The sequence below is a fragment of the Panulirus ornatus genome, chromosome 1 (assembly GCF_036320965.1).
Source record: "Panulirus ornatus isolate Po-2019 chromosome 1, ASM3632096v1, whole genome shotgun sequence".
Lineage (NCBI taxonomy): Eukaryota > Metazoa > Arthropoda > Malacostraca > Decapoda > Palinuridae > Panulirus > Panulirus ornatus.
Window position 1 is genome coordinate 72494795 of NC_092224.1, and position 17897 is coordinate 72512691.

Consider the following 17897-nt stretch of genomic DNA (forward strand, 5'->3'; position numbering starts at 1 on the left):
TCCATTTACAACACTGAACACACCATGTACACCAGTTATACCCTCAACTGCCACATTATTTACCTTTGCATTTAAATTGCCCATCACTATAAGTCAGTCTCGTGCATCAAAGCTGCTGACACACTCTTTCTGCTGCTCCCAAAACACTTGCCTCTCATGATCTTTCTTCTCGTGACCAGGTGCATAGGCACCAATAATCACCCATCTCTTTACATCCACATTCAGTTTTATCCACAACAATCTAGAATTTACTTTTTAACACTATCACATACTACCACAACTCCTGCCTCAGGAGTATTTCTACTCCTTCCTTAGCTCTTGTCCTCTCACTAACCCGTGACTTTACTCCCAAGACTTTCCCAAACTGCTCTTCCCCTTACATTTGAGCTTCGTTTCACTCAGAGCCAGAACATCCAAGCTTTCTTCAAACTTACTACCTATCTCTCCTTTTTTGTCATCTTGGTTACATCCACATGCATTCAGACACCCCAATCTGAGACTTCAAGGAGGATGAGCACTCCTTGTTTGACTCCCTCTTCTGTTTCCCTTTTTAGAAATTTAGATACAAAGGGGGATGGGGGGTCCAGCTCCCTGCTTCCTCACCCTTTAGTTGTCTTCCATAACATCCAGGGAATTCATGGGAAGTATTCTTTCTCCCCTATCCCCAGGTGATAACAAGTAGTGGTGATGTGAGAAGGAGATGGAGTGAGTATTTTGAAGGTTTGTTGAATGTGTTTGATGATAGAGTGGCAGATATAGGGTGTTTTGGTCGAGATGGTGTGCAAAGTGAGAGGGTTAGGGAAAATGATTTGGTAAACAGAGAAGAGGTAGTGAAAGCTTTGCGGAAGATGAAAGCCGGCAAGGCAGCAGGTTTGGATGGTATTGCAGTGGAATTTATTAAAAAAGGGGGTGACTGTATTGTTGACTGGTTGGTAAGGTTATTTAATATATGTATGACTCATGGTGAGGTACCTGAGGATTGGCGGAATGCGTGCATAGTGCCATTGTACAAAGGCAAAGGGGATAAGAGTGAGTGCTCAAATTACAGAGGTATAAGTTTGTTGAGTATTCCTGGCAAATTGTATGGGAGGGTATTGATTGAGAGGGTGAAGGCATGTACAGAGCATCAGATTGGGGAAGAGCAGTGTGGTTTCAGAAGTGGTAGAGGATGTGTAGATCAGGTGTTTGCTTTGAAGAATGTATGTGAGAAATACTTAGAAAAGCAAATGGATTTGTATGTAGCATTTATGGATCTGGAGAAGGCATATGATAGAGTTGATAGAGATGCTCTGTGGAAGGTATTAAGAATATATGGTGTGGGAGGCAAGTTGTTAGAAGCAGTGAAAAGTTTTTATCGAGGATGTAAGGCATGTGTACGTGTAGGAAGAGAGGAAAGTGATTGGTTCTCAGTGAATGTAGGTTTGCGGCAGGGGTGTGTGATGTCTCCATGGTTGTTTAATTTGTTTATGGATGGGGTTGTTAGGGAGGTGAATGCAAGAGCTTTGGAAAGAGGGGCAAGTATGAAGTCTGTTGGGGATGAGAGAGCTTGGGAAGTGAGTCAGTTGTTGTTCGCTGATGATACAGCGCTGGTGGCTGATTCATGTGAGAAACTGCAGAAGCTGGTGACTGAGTTTGGTAAAGTGTGTGAAAGAAGAAAGTTAAGAGTAAATGTGAATAAGAGCAAGGTTATTAGGTACAGTAGGGTTGAGGGTCAAGTCAATTGGGAGGTAAGTTTGAATGTAGAAAAACTGGAGGCAGTAAAGTGTTTTAGATATCTGGGAGTGGATCTGGCAGCGGATGGAACCATGGAAGCGGAAGTGGATCATAGGGTGGGGGAGGGGGCGAAAATCCTGGGAGCCTTGAAGAATGTGTGGAAGTCGAGAACATTATCTCGGAAAGCAAAAATGGGTATGTTTGAAGGAATAGTGGTTCCAACAATGTTGTATGGTTGCGAGGCGTGGGCTATGGATAGAGTTGTGCGCAGGAGGATGGATGTGCTGGAAATGAGATGTTTGAGGACAATGTGTGGTGTGAGGTGGTTTGATTGAGTAAGTAACGAAAGGGTAAGAGAGATGTGTGGAAATAAAAAGAGCGTGGTTGAGAGAGCAGAAGAGGGTGTTTTGAAATGGTTTGGGCACATGGAGAGAATGAGTGAGGAAAGATTGACAAAGAGGATATATGTGTCAGAGGTAGAGGGAACGAGGAGAAGTGGGAGACCAAATTGGAGGTGGAAAGATGGAGTGAAAAAGATTTTGAGCAATTGAGGCCTGAACATACAGGAGGGTGAGAGTGTGCAAAAGAATAGAGTGAATTGGAATGATGTGGTATACTGGGGTCAGCGTGCTGTCATGGACAGAACCAGTGCATGTGAAGCATCTGGGGTAAACCATAGAAAGGTCCATGTTGCCTGGATGTGGATAGGGTGCTGTGGTGTTTGTGCATTATACATGACAGTTAGGGACTGAGTGTGAACTGCAATCATGTATATAAAAAAATATTACTATTCTGAAACAAGAGGAATAGTGTCACAGAAACAATCATAACAAAGTGTAAATTTTTAGTTCATTCCTTAATTCTGATATGTTTTATGAATGTGAAATATTTGTTTTGATTATGTACTTATTATCTTTGTTAGATAATAGATTTGTTTTATGTGTCAAATATGTTTTTATCCTGTTAGTATAAAATGACATTGTTTCTGATTGTTTTTATAAATGTCAAAAGCACATAACACATGGTAACTGTATAATACCGAATAATCTCTCCCCAGCCAGATATATTGGACTAATTGGAATTCAGAAGCACCTTCGATCCAACGGTCTATTTGTGAGTGGAATCGAGTGGAATCCATCGTGACAACCCAGATCCGGATGCCTAATGGTTTAGCTATTGATCATAAGGCTCAGAAGGCTGTACTGGGGGATGCCAGATTTGGGACAACAATTGAAAGATTGTTAAATGGAGGCTCTGAGATAGGTATGGTAGGGGTGAACATAGTTCATTAATGAATACTTAACATTTTTAATGTGTGATTAATGTGCAGCAATTGGCATTAAAGATATAAAAAAAGGAAAAAAAAAAAAAAAACAAAAAAACTCCAACTCAGAACCCATATACATATATTTTAGTTGGAATTAGCGGGGTGGGGGGGTTAACTGTTTTTTGATAACCTCTACAAATCTTTCACCCTTCTACTCCACCAAAGAAATCGTGTTCAAACATCCCTCCAGCTTCCCTTCTCAGTACATTAACATCCAAAAGTCTTTCTTTTACATGCCTACTAATTAACATGTAACCCATAGTGCCCTTGGGACCATCTCTTTATAACCTTGACGTAAACTTATGTATACCTCTCTTTTTTAGCCAGGTATTCTCAATCACCAGTCCCTTTTTAACACACACGTCCACAAGCTCTTCCACCATTTCCATTTACAACACTGAACACACCATGTTCTCCAGTTATACCCTCAACTGCCACATTATTTACCTTTGCATTTTAAATTGCCCATCACTATAAGTCAGTCTCGTGCATCAAAGCTGCTGACACACTCTTTCTGCTGCTCCCAAAACACTTGCCTCTCATGATCTTTCTTCTCGTGACCAGGTGCATAGGCACCAATAATCACCCATCTCTTTCCATCCACATTCAGTTTTATCCACAACAATCTAGAATTTACTTTTTAACACTATCACATACTACCACAACTCCTGCCTCAGGAGTATTTCTACTCCTTCCTTAGCTCTTGTCCTCTCACTAACCCGTGACTTTACTCCCAAGACTTTCCCAAAACTGCTCTTCCCCTTACATTTGAGCTTCGTTTCAACTCAGGAGCCTGAACATCCCAAAGCTTTCTTCAAACTTACTACCTATCTCTCCTTTTTTGTCATCTTGGTTACATCCACATGCATTCAGACACCCCAATCTGAGACTTCAAGGAGGATGAGCACTCCTGTTTGACTCCCTCTTCTGTTTCCCTTTTTAGAAATTTAGATACAAAGGGGATGGGGGTCCAGCTCCCTGCTTCCTCACCCTTTAGTTGTCTTCCATAACTTCAGGGAATTCATGGGAAGTATTCTTTCTCCCTATCCCCAGGTGATAACAAGTAGTGGTGATGTGAGAAGGAGATGGAGTGAGTATTTTGAAGGTTTGTTGAATGTGTTTGATGATAGAGTGGCAGATATAGGGTGTTTTGGTCGAGATGGTGTGCAAAGTGAGAGGGTTAGGGAAAATGATTGGTAAACAGAGAAGAGGTAGTAAAAGCTTTGCGGAAGATTGAAAGCCGGAAAGGCAGCAGGTTTGGATGGTATTGCAGTGGAATTTATTAAAAAAGGGGGTGACTGTATTGTTGACTGGTTGGTAAGGTTATTTAATATATGTATGACTCATGTGAGGTACTGAGGATTGGCGGAATGCGTGCATAGGTGCCATTGTACAAAGGCAAAGGGGATAAGAGTGAGTGCTCAAATTACAGAGGTATAAGTTTGTTGAGTATCCTGGCAATTGTATGGTGAGGGTATTGATTGAGAGGAGTTTTTTTTTGAAATTTGATGGGGAAGAGGAGAAGAGAGGGTTGAGAATGGCATGTACAGAAGCATCAGATTGGGGAAGAGGCAGTGGTGGTTTCTGAAGTGGTAGAGGATGTGTAGATCAGGTGTTTGCTTGAAAAATGTGTGTGAGAGATACTTAGAAAAACAAATGGATTTGTATGTAGCATTTATGGATCTGGAGAAGGCATATGATAGAGTTGATAGAGATGCTCTGTGGAAGGTATTAAGAATATATGGTGTGGGAGGCAAGTTGTTAGAAGCAGTGAAAAGTTTTTATCGAGGATGTAAGGCATGTGTACAAGTAGGAAGAGAGGAAAGTGATTGGTTCTCAGTGAATGTAGGTTTGCGGCAGGGGTGTGTGATGTCTCCATGGTTGTTTAATTTGTTTATGGATGGGTGTTGTTAGGGAGGTGAATGCAAGAGTTTTGGAGAGAGGGGCAAGTATGCAGTCTGTTGTGGATGAGAGAGCTTGGGAGGCGAGCCATTTGTTGTTTGCTGATGATACATCACTGGTGGGAAACTGCAGAAGCTGGTGACTGAGTTTGGTAAAGTGTGTGAAAGAAGAAAGTAAGAGTAAATGTGAATAAGAGCAAGGTTATTAGGTACAGTAGGGTTGAGGGTCAAGTCCAATTGGGAGGTAAGTTTGAATGGAGAAAAACTGGAGCAGTAAAATGTTTTAGATATCTGGGAGTGGATCTGGCAGCGGATGGAACCATGGAAGCGGAAAGTGGATCATAGGGTGGGGGAGGGGGCGAAAATCCTGGGAGCTTGAAGAATGTGTGGAAGTCGAGAACATTATCTCGGAAAGCAAAAATGGGTATGTTTGAAGGAATAGTGGTTCCAACAATGTTTGTTGGTTGCGAGGCGCTGGGTATGGATAGAGTTGTGCGCAGGAGGATGGATGTGCTGGAAATGAGATGTTTGAGGACAATGTGTGGTGTGAGGTGGTTTGATTGAGTAAAGTATCGAAAGGGTAAGAGAGATGTGTGGAAATAAAAGAGCGTGGTTGAGAGAGCAGAAGAGGGTGTTTTGAAATGGTTTGGGCACATGGAGAGAATGAGTGAGGAAAGATTGACCAAGAGGATATATGTGTCGGAGGTGGAGGGAAGGAGGAGAAGTGGGAGACCTAATTGGAGGTGGAAAGATGGAGTGAAAAAGATTTTGTGTGATCGGGGCCTGAACATGCAGGAGGGTGAAAGGAGGGCAAGGAATAGAGTGAATTGGATCGATGTGGTATACCGGGGGTTGTGTGCTGTCAGTGGATTGAATCAGGCATGTGAAGCATCTGGGGTAAACCATGGAAAGCTGTGTAGGTATGTATATTTGCGTGTGTGGACGTATGTATATACATGTGTATGGGGGTGGGTTGGGCCATTTCTTTCGTCTGTTTCCTTGCACTACCTCGCAAACGCGGGAGACAGTGACAAAAAAAGAAAAAAAAAAAAAAGTATTTCTCACCTACATTTTTCAAAGCAAACACCTGATCCACTCATCCTGTACCACTTCTGAAACCACACTGCTCTTCCCAATCTGATGCTCTGTACATGCCTTCACGCTCTCAATCAATACCCTCCATATAATTTCCCAGGAATACTCAACAAACTTATACCTCTGTAATTTGAGCACTAACTCTTATCCCTTTTGCCTTCGTACAATGTCACTATGCAAGAATTCCCCCAATCCTCAGGCACCTCACCATGAGTCATACATACATTAAATAACCTTCTCAATAGTCAAGAATACAGTCACCCCTTTTTTAATAAATTCCAGTGCATACCATCCAAACCTGCAGCCTTGCCGGCTTTCATCTTCCACAAAGCTTTTACTATTACCTCTTCTTTGTTTCCCAAATCATTCTCCCTAACCCTCTCACTTTGCACACCACCCTGACCCAAAACTCTATATCTGCCACTCTATCATCAAACACATTCAACCCACTTTCAAAATACTCACTCCATCTCCTTCTCACATCACCACTACTTGTTATCACCTCGCCATTAGCCCTCTTCACTGATGTTCCCATTTCTTCCTTGTCTTACGCACTTTATTTACCTCCTTCCAAAGCATCTTTTCATTCTCCCTTAGATTTAATGATACTCTCTCACCCCAAACTCTCATTTGCCCTCTTTTTTGCCTTTTGCACCTTTCTCTTGACCTCCTGCCTCTTTCTTTTATATATCTCCCAGTCATTTGCATCATTTCCTGCAAAAATCATCCAAATACCTCTCTCTTCTCTTTCACTAATGGAGGTAAGTTTGAATGGAGAAAAACTGAAGAAAGTGAATTGTTTTAGATATCTGGGAGTGGATTTAACAGTGGATGGATCCATGGAAAAGGAAGTGAGTCACAGGTTGGGGGAGGGGACGATGGTTCTGGGAGCTTTGAAGAATGTTATCTCGGAGCAATATTCTGTTAATTTGAAGAAGGGATAGCAGTTCCAACAATATTCTATGGTTGTGAGGCATATGCTATAGACAGGGGTGTGTGGAAGAGGGTGGATGTTTTGAAAATGAAATGTTTGAGGATAATGTATGGTGTGAGGTGGTTTGATCATGTAAGTAATGAAAGGGTAAGAAAGATGTGTGGTAATAAAGAGTGTGGTTGAGAGAGAGCAGAAGATGTGTTGAAATGGCTTGGACATATGGAGAGAATGAGTGAGGAAAAGTTGACAAAGAGGATATATGTGTCAGAGGTGTAGGGAACAAGAAGCAGGAGACCAATTTGGAAGTGGAAGGATGGAGTGAAAAAGATTTTGAGCAATTGAGGCCTGAACATACAGGAGGGTGAGAGGTGTGCAAAGAATAGAGTGAATTGGAATGATGTGGTATACTGGGGTCAGCGTGCTGTCAATGGACAGAACCAGTGCATGTGAAGCATCTGGGGTAAACCATAGAAAGGTCCATGTTGCCTGGATGTGGATAGGGTGCTGTGGTGTTTGTGCATTATACATGACAGTTAGGGACTGAGTGTGAACTGCAATCATGTATATAAAAAATATTACTATTCTGAACAAGAGAATAGTGTCACAGAAACAATCATAACAAAGTGTAAAATTTTTAGTTCGTTCCTTAATTCTGATATGTTTTATGAATGTGAAATATTTGTTTTGATTATGACATATTATACTTTGTTAGATAATAGATTTGTTTTATGTGTCAAATATGTTTTTATCCTGTTAGTATAAAAGACATTGTTTCTGATTGTTTTTATAAATGTCAAAAGCACATAACACATGGTAACTGTATAATACCGAATAATCTCTCCCCAGCCAGATATATTGGACTAATTGGAATTCAGAAGCACCTTCGATCCAACGGTCTCTTGTGAGTGGAATCCGAGTGGAATCCATCGTGACAACCCAGATCCGGATGCCTAATGGTTTAGCTATTGATCATAAGGCTCAGAAGCTGTACTGGGGAGATGCCAGATTGGACAAAATTGAAAGATGTAACCTGGATGGCTCAGATAGAATGGTAGGGGTGAACATAGTTCATTAATGAATACTTAACATTTTTAATGTGTGATTAATGTGCAGCAATTGGCATTAAAGATATAAAAAAGGAAAAAAACGAAAACTCCAACTCAGAACCCATATACATATATTTAGTAGGATTTAGCGGGGGGGTAAACTGTTTTTTTGATAACCTCTACAAATCTTCACCTTCACCTCCACAAGATCGTGTTCAAACATCCCTCCAGCTTCCCTTCTCAGTACATTAACATCCAAAAGTCTTTCTTTTACATGCCTACTAATTAACATGTAACCCATAGTGCCCTTTGACCATCTCTTATACTCACATACGTAAACTTATGTATACCTCTCTTTTTTAGCCAGGTATTCTCAATCACCAGTCCCTTTTTAACACACACGTCCACAAGCTCTTCACCATTTCCATTTACAACACTGAACACACCATGTACACCAGTTATACCCTCAACTGCCACATTATTTACCTTTGCATTTAAATTGCCCATCACTATAAGTCAGTCTCGTGCATCAAAGCTGCTGACACACTCTTTCTGCTGCTCCCAAAACACTTGCCTCTCATGATCTTTCTTCTCGTGACCAGGTGCATAGGCACCAATAATCACCCATCTCTTTCCATCCACATTCAGTTTTATCCACAACAATCTAGAATTTACTTTTTAACACTATCACATACTACCACAACTCCTGCCTCAGGAGTATTTCTACTCCTTCCTTAGCTCTTGTCCTCTCACTAACCCGTGACTTTACTCCCAAGACTTTCCCAAACTGCTCTTCCCCTTACATTTGAGCTTCGTTTCACTCAGAGCCAGAACATCCAAGCTTTCTTCAAACTTACTACCTATCTCTCCTTTTTTGTCATCTTGGTTACATCCACATGCATTCAGACACCCCAATCTGAGACTTCAAGGAGGATGAGCACTCCTTGTTTGACTCCCTCTTCTGTTTCCCTTTTTAGAAATTTAGTTACAAAGGGGGATGGGGGGTCCAGCTCCCTGCTTCCTCACCCTTTAGTTGCCTTCCATAACATCCAGGGAATTCATGGGAAGTATTCTTTCTCCCCTATCCCCAGGTGATAACAAGTAGTGGTGATGTGAGAAGGAGATGGAGTGAGTATTTTGAAGGTTTGTTGAATGTGTTTGATGATAGAGTGGCAGATATAGGGTGTTTTGGTCGAGGTGGTGTGCAAAGTGGGAGGGTTAGGGAAAATGATTTGGTAAACAGAGAAGAGGTAGTAAAAGCTTTGCGGAAGATGAAAGCCGGCAAGGCAGCAGGTTTGGATGGTATTGCAGTGGAATTTATTAAAAAAGGGGGTGACTGTATTGTTGACTGGTTGGTAAGGTTATTTAATATATGTATGACTCATGGTGAGGTGCCTGAGGATTGGCGGAATGCGTGCATAGTGCCATTGTACAAAGGCAAAGGGGATAAGAGTGAGTGCTCAAATTACAGAGGTATAAGTTTGTTGAGTATTCCTGGCAAATTGTATGGGAGGGTATTGATTGAGAGGGTGAAGGCATGTACAGAGCATCAGATTGGGGAAGAGCAGTGTGGTTTCAGAAGTGGTAGAGGATGTGTGGATCAGGTGTTTGCTTTGAAGAATGTATGTGAGAAATACTTAGAAAAGCAAATGGATTTGTATGTAGCATTTATGGATCTGGAGAAGGCATATGATAGAGTTGATAGAGATGCTCTGTGGAAGGTATTAAGAATATATGGTGTGGGAGGCAAGTTGTTAGAAGCAGTGAAAAGTTTTTATCGAGGATGTAAGGCATGTGTACGTGTAGGAAGAGAGGAAAGTGATTGGTTCTCAGTGAATGTAGGTTTGCGGCAGGGGTGTGTGATGTCTCCATGGTTGTTTAATTTGTTTATGGATGGGGTTGTTAGGGAGGTGAATGCAAGAGTTTTGAAAAGAGGGGCAAGGATGAAGTCTGTTGGGGATGAGAGAGCTTGGGAAGTGAGTCAGTTGTTGTTCGCTGATGATACAGCGCTGGTGGCTGATTCATGTGAGAAACTGCAGAAGCTGGTGACTGAGTTTGGTAAAGTGTGTGAAAGAAGAAAGTTAAGAGTAAATGTGAATAAGAGCAAGGTTATTAGGTACAGTAGGGTTGAGGGTCAAGTCAATTGGGAGGTAAGTTTGAATGTAGAAAAACTGGAGGCAGTAAAGTGTTTTAGATATCTGGGAGTGGATCTGGCAGCGGATGGAACCATGGAAGCGGAAGTGGATCATAGGGTGGGGGAGGGGGCGAAAATCCTGGGAGCCTTGAAGAATGTGTGGAAGTCGAGAACATTATCTCGGAAAGCAAAAATGGGTATGTTTGAAGGAATAGTGGTTCCAACAATGTTGTATGGTTGCGAGGCGTGGGCTATGGATAGAGTTGTGCGCAGGAGGATGGATGTGCTGGAAATGAGATGTTTGAGGACAATGTGTGGTGTGAGGTGGTTTGATTGAGTAAGTAACGAAAGGGTAAGAGAGATGTGTGGAAATAAAAAGAGCGTGGTTGAGAGAGCAGAAGAGGGTGTTTTGAAATGGTTTGGGCACATGGAGAGAATGAGTGAGGAAAGATTGACCAAGAGGATATATGTGTCGGAGGTGGAGGGAAGGAGGAGAAGTGGGAGACCTAATTGGAGGTGGAAAGATGGAGTGAAAAAGATTTTGTGTGATCGGGGCCTGAACATGCAGGAGGGTGAAAGGAGGGCAAGGATAGAGTGAAATGGATCGATGTGGTATACCGGGGTTGATGTGCTGTCAGTGGATTGAATCAGGGCATGTGAAGCATCTGGGGTAAACCATGGAAAGCTGTGTAGGTATGTATATTTGCGTGTGTGGACGTATGTATATACATGTGTATGGGGGTGGGTTGGGCCATTTCTTTCGTCTGTTTCCTTGCACTACCTCGCAAACGCGGGAGACAGTGACAAAAAAAGAAAAAAAAAAAAAGTATTTCTCACCTACATTTTTCAAAGCAAACACCTGATCCACACATCCTGTACCACTTCTGAAACCACACTGCTCTTCCCCAATCTGATGCTCTGTACATGCCTTCACGCTCTCAATCAATACCCTCCCATATAATTTCCCAGGAATACTCAACAAACTTATACCTCTGTAATTTGAGCACTAACTCTTATCCCTTTTGCCTTCGTACAATGTCACTATGCAAGAATTCCCCCAATCCTCAGGCACCTCACCATGAGTCATACATACATTAAATAACCTTATCAACTAGTCAAGAATACAGTCACCCCCTTTTTTAATAAATTCCAGTGCAATACCATCCAAACCTGCAGCCTTGCCGGCTTTCATCTTCCACAAAGCTTTTACTACCTCTTCTTTGTTTCCCAAATCATTCTCCCTAACCCTCTCACTTTGCACACCACCCTGACCAAAACACCCTATATCTGCCACTCTATCATCAAACACATTCAACCCACTTTCAAAATACTCACTCCATCTCCTTCTCACATCACCACTACTTGTTATCACCTCGCCATTAGCCCTCTTCACTGATGTTCCCATTTCTTCCCTTGTCTTACGCACTTTATTTACCTCCTTCCAAAGCATCTTTTCATTCTCCCTTAAATTTAATGATACTCTCTCACCCCAACTCTCATTTGCCCTCTTTTTCGCCTTTTGCACCTTTCTCTTGACCTCCTGCCTCTTTCTTTTATATATCTCCCAGTCATTTGCATCATTTCCCTGCAAAAATCATCCAAATACCTCTCTCTTCTCTTTCACTAATGAGGTAAGTTTGAATGGAGAAAAACTGAAGAAAGTGAATTGTTTTAGATATCCGGGAGTGGATTTAACAGTGGATGGATCCATGGAAAAGGAAGTGAGTCACAGGTTGGGGGAGGGGACGATGGTTCTGGGAGCTTTGAAGAATGTTATCTCGGAGCAATATTCTGTAAATTTGAAGGAATAGCAGTTCCAACAATATTCTATGGTTGTGAGGCATATGCTATAGACAGGGGTGTGTGGAAGAGGGTGGATGTTTTGGAAATGAAATGTTTGAGGACAATATGTGGTGTGAGGTGGTTTGATCGAGTAAGTAATGAAAGGGTAAGAGAGATCTTTTTTCTTTCATACTATTCGCCATTTCCCGCGTTAGCGAGGTAGCGTTAAGAACAGAGGACCGGGCCTTTGAGGGAATATCCTCACCTGGCCCCCTTCTCTGTTCCTTCTTTTGGAAAATTGAAAAAAACTAGAGGGGAGGATTTCCAGCCACCCGCTCCCTCCCCTTTTAGTCGCCTTCTACGACACACAGGGAATACGTGGGAAGTATTCTTTCTCCCCTATCCCCAGGGATATGTGGTAATAATAGAGAGATATGTGGTAATAATAGAGTATGGTTGAGAGAGCAGAAGAGTGTTTATTGAAATGGTTTGGTCACATGGAGAGAATGAGTGAGGAATGATTGACAAAGTGGATATATGTGTCAGAGGTAGAGGGAACGAGGTGAAGTGGGAGACCAAATTGGAGGTGGAAGGATGGTGTGAAAATGATTTTGAGTGATCAGGGCCTGAATGTACAGTAGGGTGAAAGGCATGCAAGGAATAGAGTGAATTGGAATGATGTGGTACACCGGGGTCGACGTGCTGTCACTGGATTGAACCAGGGCATGTGAAGCATCTGGGGTAAACCATGGAAGGTTTTGAGGGGCCTGGATGTGGAAAGGGAGCTATGGTTTCAGTACATTACACATGACAGCCAGAGACTGAGCATGAACGAATGTGGCCTTGTTGTCCTTTCCTTGCGCAACCCACGCATGCATGGGGGGAAGGGGGTGCCATTTCATGTGTTGTGGGGTGGCAATGGGAATGTACATGTGTATATATGTATATGTCTGTGTATGTATGTGTTTGTCTTTGTTGAAATGTATAGGTATGTATATGTGCCTGTTTGGGCATTTATGTACATACATGTGTATGTTGGTAGGTTGGGCCATTCTTTCATCTGTTTCCTTGCACTCCCTCACTAACGCATGAGATAGCAACTAAGTATGATGAATAAATGAATAACCTTTGTGCTATGTTTCAGTTAGAGCCTGATCATCCAGGTTCCTTTCCTCATTTAAACATTCTACCTATTTCTCTTTTTTTCTCATCTTGGTTATATTCATACACATTTAGACACCCCAGCCTTAGCCTACATCCACACATTTAGACATGTCAATCTAAGCCATTGAGGAGGATGAGCACTCCTGCTTGGCTTCTCCTTTTGTTCCATCTTTTATAAAATGAAATACAAAGAGGGGAGTGTCCAACACCCTACATTCATCCCTGATGATCACCTTCTGTGACATGCAAGAGCTGTGGAGTTAGAATTCTTTCTCCCATACATGTTTTGTAGTGTTACTGGACTCCACTTGCACGAGATTACACCTCAAGTGTAAAGTCATCTTTGGGAGTGAAGTCTCGTCAAGAAACTTCTCTTTTGAAAGAAATCTATTCCCTTGATACAGGAAGTAGCACTTTTGGGCAACAGGAACCTTAAGAAAAGTCTTAGGTAACACCAGGACTCTTTCATAGGAAATAGTTGTGGGGTAATTTTAGATAAATAAGCTCTGTTGGTGATTTGGAATAATGAAAGAGATTTTGTCATTGAAGGTGTCTAAGGATGCTTGGTTAGTGTGTCAGGAATTATTGTGTCATTTCCTAAGCTCTCTGCAAACTCATAAAAGTCTTTATCTCATGATAGAACTTATTTTACAGGTTGATTTTGTTTGCATTGATATCATGTATAGTATCATGTTTCCTTTTATTTACCTTTTTGTATTTTCTTTTTGTTTATATGTTGATTCATATGAGAACATTTTATATCTTTATTTGAAATAGATTTTGTTGAATGATGTTCCAAGTCATCCATTTGATTTGGCAATCTATGGAGACTACCTCTTCTGGACTGATTGGGTGCTACATGCAGTAGTCCGAGCAAATAAGTATACTGCAGAGGATGTTGTAAAGCTGCGCACTGGTGTCACACGTCTCATGGGGATTGTTGCAGTTGCTAATGATACCAATGATTGTAAGTTGATGTTCCAGTTGCTAATGATACCAATGATTGTAAGTTGCTTTCATATTTTTGAACTAGAAATTTCAATTATGTGATGTTTTGTTTAATATTTAGGCGAGTACATTGGTCTCTTGAGAATTTCCATGAAAATTATGTGTAGGTAGTGTGATTTCTGATATGAAACAGCATAATAGATTCTAAGTTGCTTAACTGAAGAATATGAAATTCATATTTTGCAAGAGGAAAGAAAGATATTGTTGTGATACGTAGAAAAAGGCAAGTGTAAGAAATAGCATTTCTAAGATGTGAATTACTGATACTATGAATTTGTATCCTTGCATCTTTTCATGACAGTTGTAGATTGTTCATATGCTTGACAAGAGTGCTGGTTCTTCCCATGATTAGACTAGTTTCTTTTTCTCCCTCCCCTTTTAGTCACCTTTTATGATGCACAGGGAATACATGGAAAGTATTCTTTCTCCCGTATCCCCAGAGATAATGTACAAAAATAGAGCCTTTTTTTTTTTACTTCTCAAATACTCGTAATTGCAGTCCCAATCAAATTTGTAATCCTGTGATCTCATAGGCCCGCTAGAGGAATGTAGTCATATGAGATGTATCTTTTGGCAGTTATGTTATCCCATTTGGTTTGTTAACAGAGCTTATCTAGGAGTGAACTTAGTAGCGGATGGAACCATGTAAGTGAAAGTAAGTACTTACACAGGGTGGGGGAGGAGGCGAAGGTTCTGGGAGCGATGAAAAATTGTGGAAGGAGAACGTTATCTCGGAGAGCAAAAATGGGTGTGTTTGAAGGAACATTAGTTCCAATAATATTATATGGTTGCAAGGTATGGGCTATAGATAGGGTTGTATGGAGGAGGGTGGATGTAATGCTTGAGGACATTATGTGGTGTGAGATGGTTTGATCAAGTAAATAATGAAAGGGTAAGAGATGTGTGGAAATAAAAAGAGTGTGGTTGAGAGAGCAGAAGAGGGTGTGTTGAAATGGTTTGGACATATGGAGAGAATGAGTGAGGAAAATATCTATTTTTTTCCTAAAAGTTTAATGATACTCACCCTAACTCTCAATTGCCTTCGTTTTCAACCCTTGCACCTTCCTCTTGACTTCCTGTGCTTTCATTCATACATCTCCCAGTCATTTGCACTCTTTCCTTGTAAGTATCATCCAAATGCCTCTCTTTTCTCATTAACTAACAACTTTACTTCTTCATCCCACCAGTCACTACCCTTTCTAATCTGCTCACTTCCCACCTTTCTCATGCCACATGCATCTTTTGCACATGCCATCACTGCTTCCCTAAGTACATCCCATTCCTCACCCACTCCCTCACATCATTTGTTCTCACCTTTTGCCATTCTGCACTCAATCTCTCCCAGTACTTACTCACACAAGTCTCCTTTCCAAGCTCACTTACTTTCACCATTTTCTTCTCTCCAATAATCTCTCTTCCTTCTTGAGAACCTCTACAAATAGTTATCTTTGCCTCTACAAGATAGTGATCAGACATCCCTCCAGCTGCCCCTCTCAGCACATTGACATCCAAAAACCCCTCTTTTACACGTCTATCAATTAACACATAATCTAATTATGCCCTTCAACCATCTCTACTACTCATATAAGTATACTTACATGTATCTCTCTTTTTAAACCGGGTATTCACAATCACCAGTCTCTTTTCAGCACACAAATCCACAAGCTCTTCACCATTTCCATTTACAACACTTAATATCCCATATACACCAATTAAACCCTCCGCTGCCACATTACTCATCTTCGCATTTAAAGCATCCATCACTAATACCTGGTCTCATGCACCAGAGCTGCTGACACACTCACTCAGCTGTTTCCAAAACACTTGCCTCTTATGATCTTTCTTCTCATGAACAGGTGCATAGGTACCATTATTCACCCATCTCTCTCCATCCACTTTCAGTTTTACCCATATCAATCTAGAATTTACTTTCTAACACTCTATCACACATTCCCACAGTTCCTGCTTCAGGAGTAGTGCTACTCCTTCCTCAGCTCTTGTCCTCTCACCAACCCCAGACTATACTCCCAAGACGTTTCCAAACCATTCATCCATTTTACCCTTGAGCTTCGTTTCACTCAGAGCCAGGACATCCAGGTTTCTTTCCTCAAACATACTGCCTATCTCTCCTTTCTTCTCATCTTGGTTCCATCCACACACATTCATAAACCCCTGTCTGAGCCTTCAAAGAGGATGAGTACTCCCCGCATGACTTCTTCTTCTGTTTCCCCTTTTAGAAAATGATATAAATGGAGGGGGGCTTTCCAGCTCCCAACTCCCGCCCCCTTTAGTCGCCTTCAATGACAGGTGAAGAATAGGTGGGAAGTACAATTTCTATTATTATTATTATTTTACTTCATCACCATTTCCCACATTAATGAGGTAGCGCTAGGAAACAAACGAAGAATGGCCCATTCTCTCTTACACACACACACACACACACACACACACACACACCCACACACACAGTATGCAGTCTGTTGTGGATGACAGAGCTTGGAAAGTGAGTCAGTTGCTGTTCGCTGATGATACAGCGCTGGTGGCTGATTCATGTGAGAAACTCCAGAAGCTGGTGACTGAGTTTGGTAAAGTGTGTGAAAGAAGAAAGTTGAGAGTAAATGTGAATAAGAGCAAGGTTATTAGGTACAGTAGGGCTGTGGGTCAAGTCATCTGGGAGGTAAGTTTGAATGGAGAAAAACTGGATGAAGTGAAGTGTTTTAGATATCTGGGAGTGGATTTGGCAGTGGATGGAACCATGGAAGCGGAAGTGAATCATAGGGTGGGGGAGGGGGCGAAAATTCTGGGAGCCTTGAAGAATGTGTGGAAGTTGAGAACATTATCTCGAAAAGCAAAAATGGGTATGTTTGAAGGAATAGTGGTTCCAAAAGTGTTATATGGTTGCAAGGCATAGGCTATAGATAGAGTTGTGCACATTAGGGTGGATGTGCTGGAAATGAGATGTTTGAGGACAATATATGGTGTGAGGTTGTTTGATCAAGTAAATAATAATAGGGTAAGAGAGATGTGTAGTAGTAAAAAGAGTGTGGTTGAGAGAGCAGGAGAGGGTGTTTTGAAATGGTTTGGTCACATGGAGAGAATGAGTGAGGAAAGATTGACCAAGAGGATATATGTGTCAGAGGTGGAGGGAACGAGGAGAAGTGGAAGACCAAATTGGAGGTGGAAAGATTGAGTGAAAAAGATTTTGAGTGATTGAGGCCTGAACATGCAGGAGGGTGAAATGCGTGCAAGGAATAGAGTGAATTGGAACGATGTGGTATACTGGGGTCAACGTACTGTCAATGGACTGAACCAGGGTGTGTGAAGCATCTGGAGTAAACCATGGAAAGTTGTGTGGGGCCTGGATGTGGAAAGGGAGCTGTGGTTTCGGTGCATTATTACATGACAGCTAGTGACTGAGTGTGAACGAATGTGGCTTTTGTTGTCTTTTCCTAGCGATACCTCACCCACATGCTGGGGGAGGGGGTTGTTATTTCATGTGTGGCGGGGTGGTGATGGGAATGAATAAGGACAGACTATGAATTATGTACATGTGTATATATGTATATGTCTGTGTGTGTATATATATATGTATACATTGAGATGTATAGTTATGTATATTTGTGTGTGTGGACTTGTATGTATATACATGTGTATGTCGCTGGGTTGGGCCATTCTTTCGTCTGTTTCCTTGCGCTACCTCGCTAATGTGGGAGACAGCAACAAAGCAAAAATATATATATATATATATATATATATATATATATATATATATATATATATATATATATATATA

At 41.5% G+C, this 17897-nt stretch overlaps 1 protein-coding gene across 1 annotated transcript in view; it reads left to right on the forward strand.

Annotated features, from left to right (window-relative positions):
* LRP1 (LDL receptor protein 1) overlaps positions 1 to 17897 on the forward strand; it is a 1167923-nt gene that overhangs the window by 573715 nt on the left and 576311 nt on the right. Inside the window, exon 37 of the mRNA XM_071663699.1 lies at positions 13874 to 14063. Coding sequence (XP_071519800.1) covers positions 13874 to 14063 — 190 coding nt within the window. The remainder of the gene's footprint in view (positions 1 to 13873; positions 14064 to 17897) is intronic.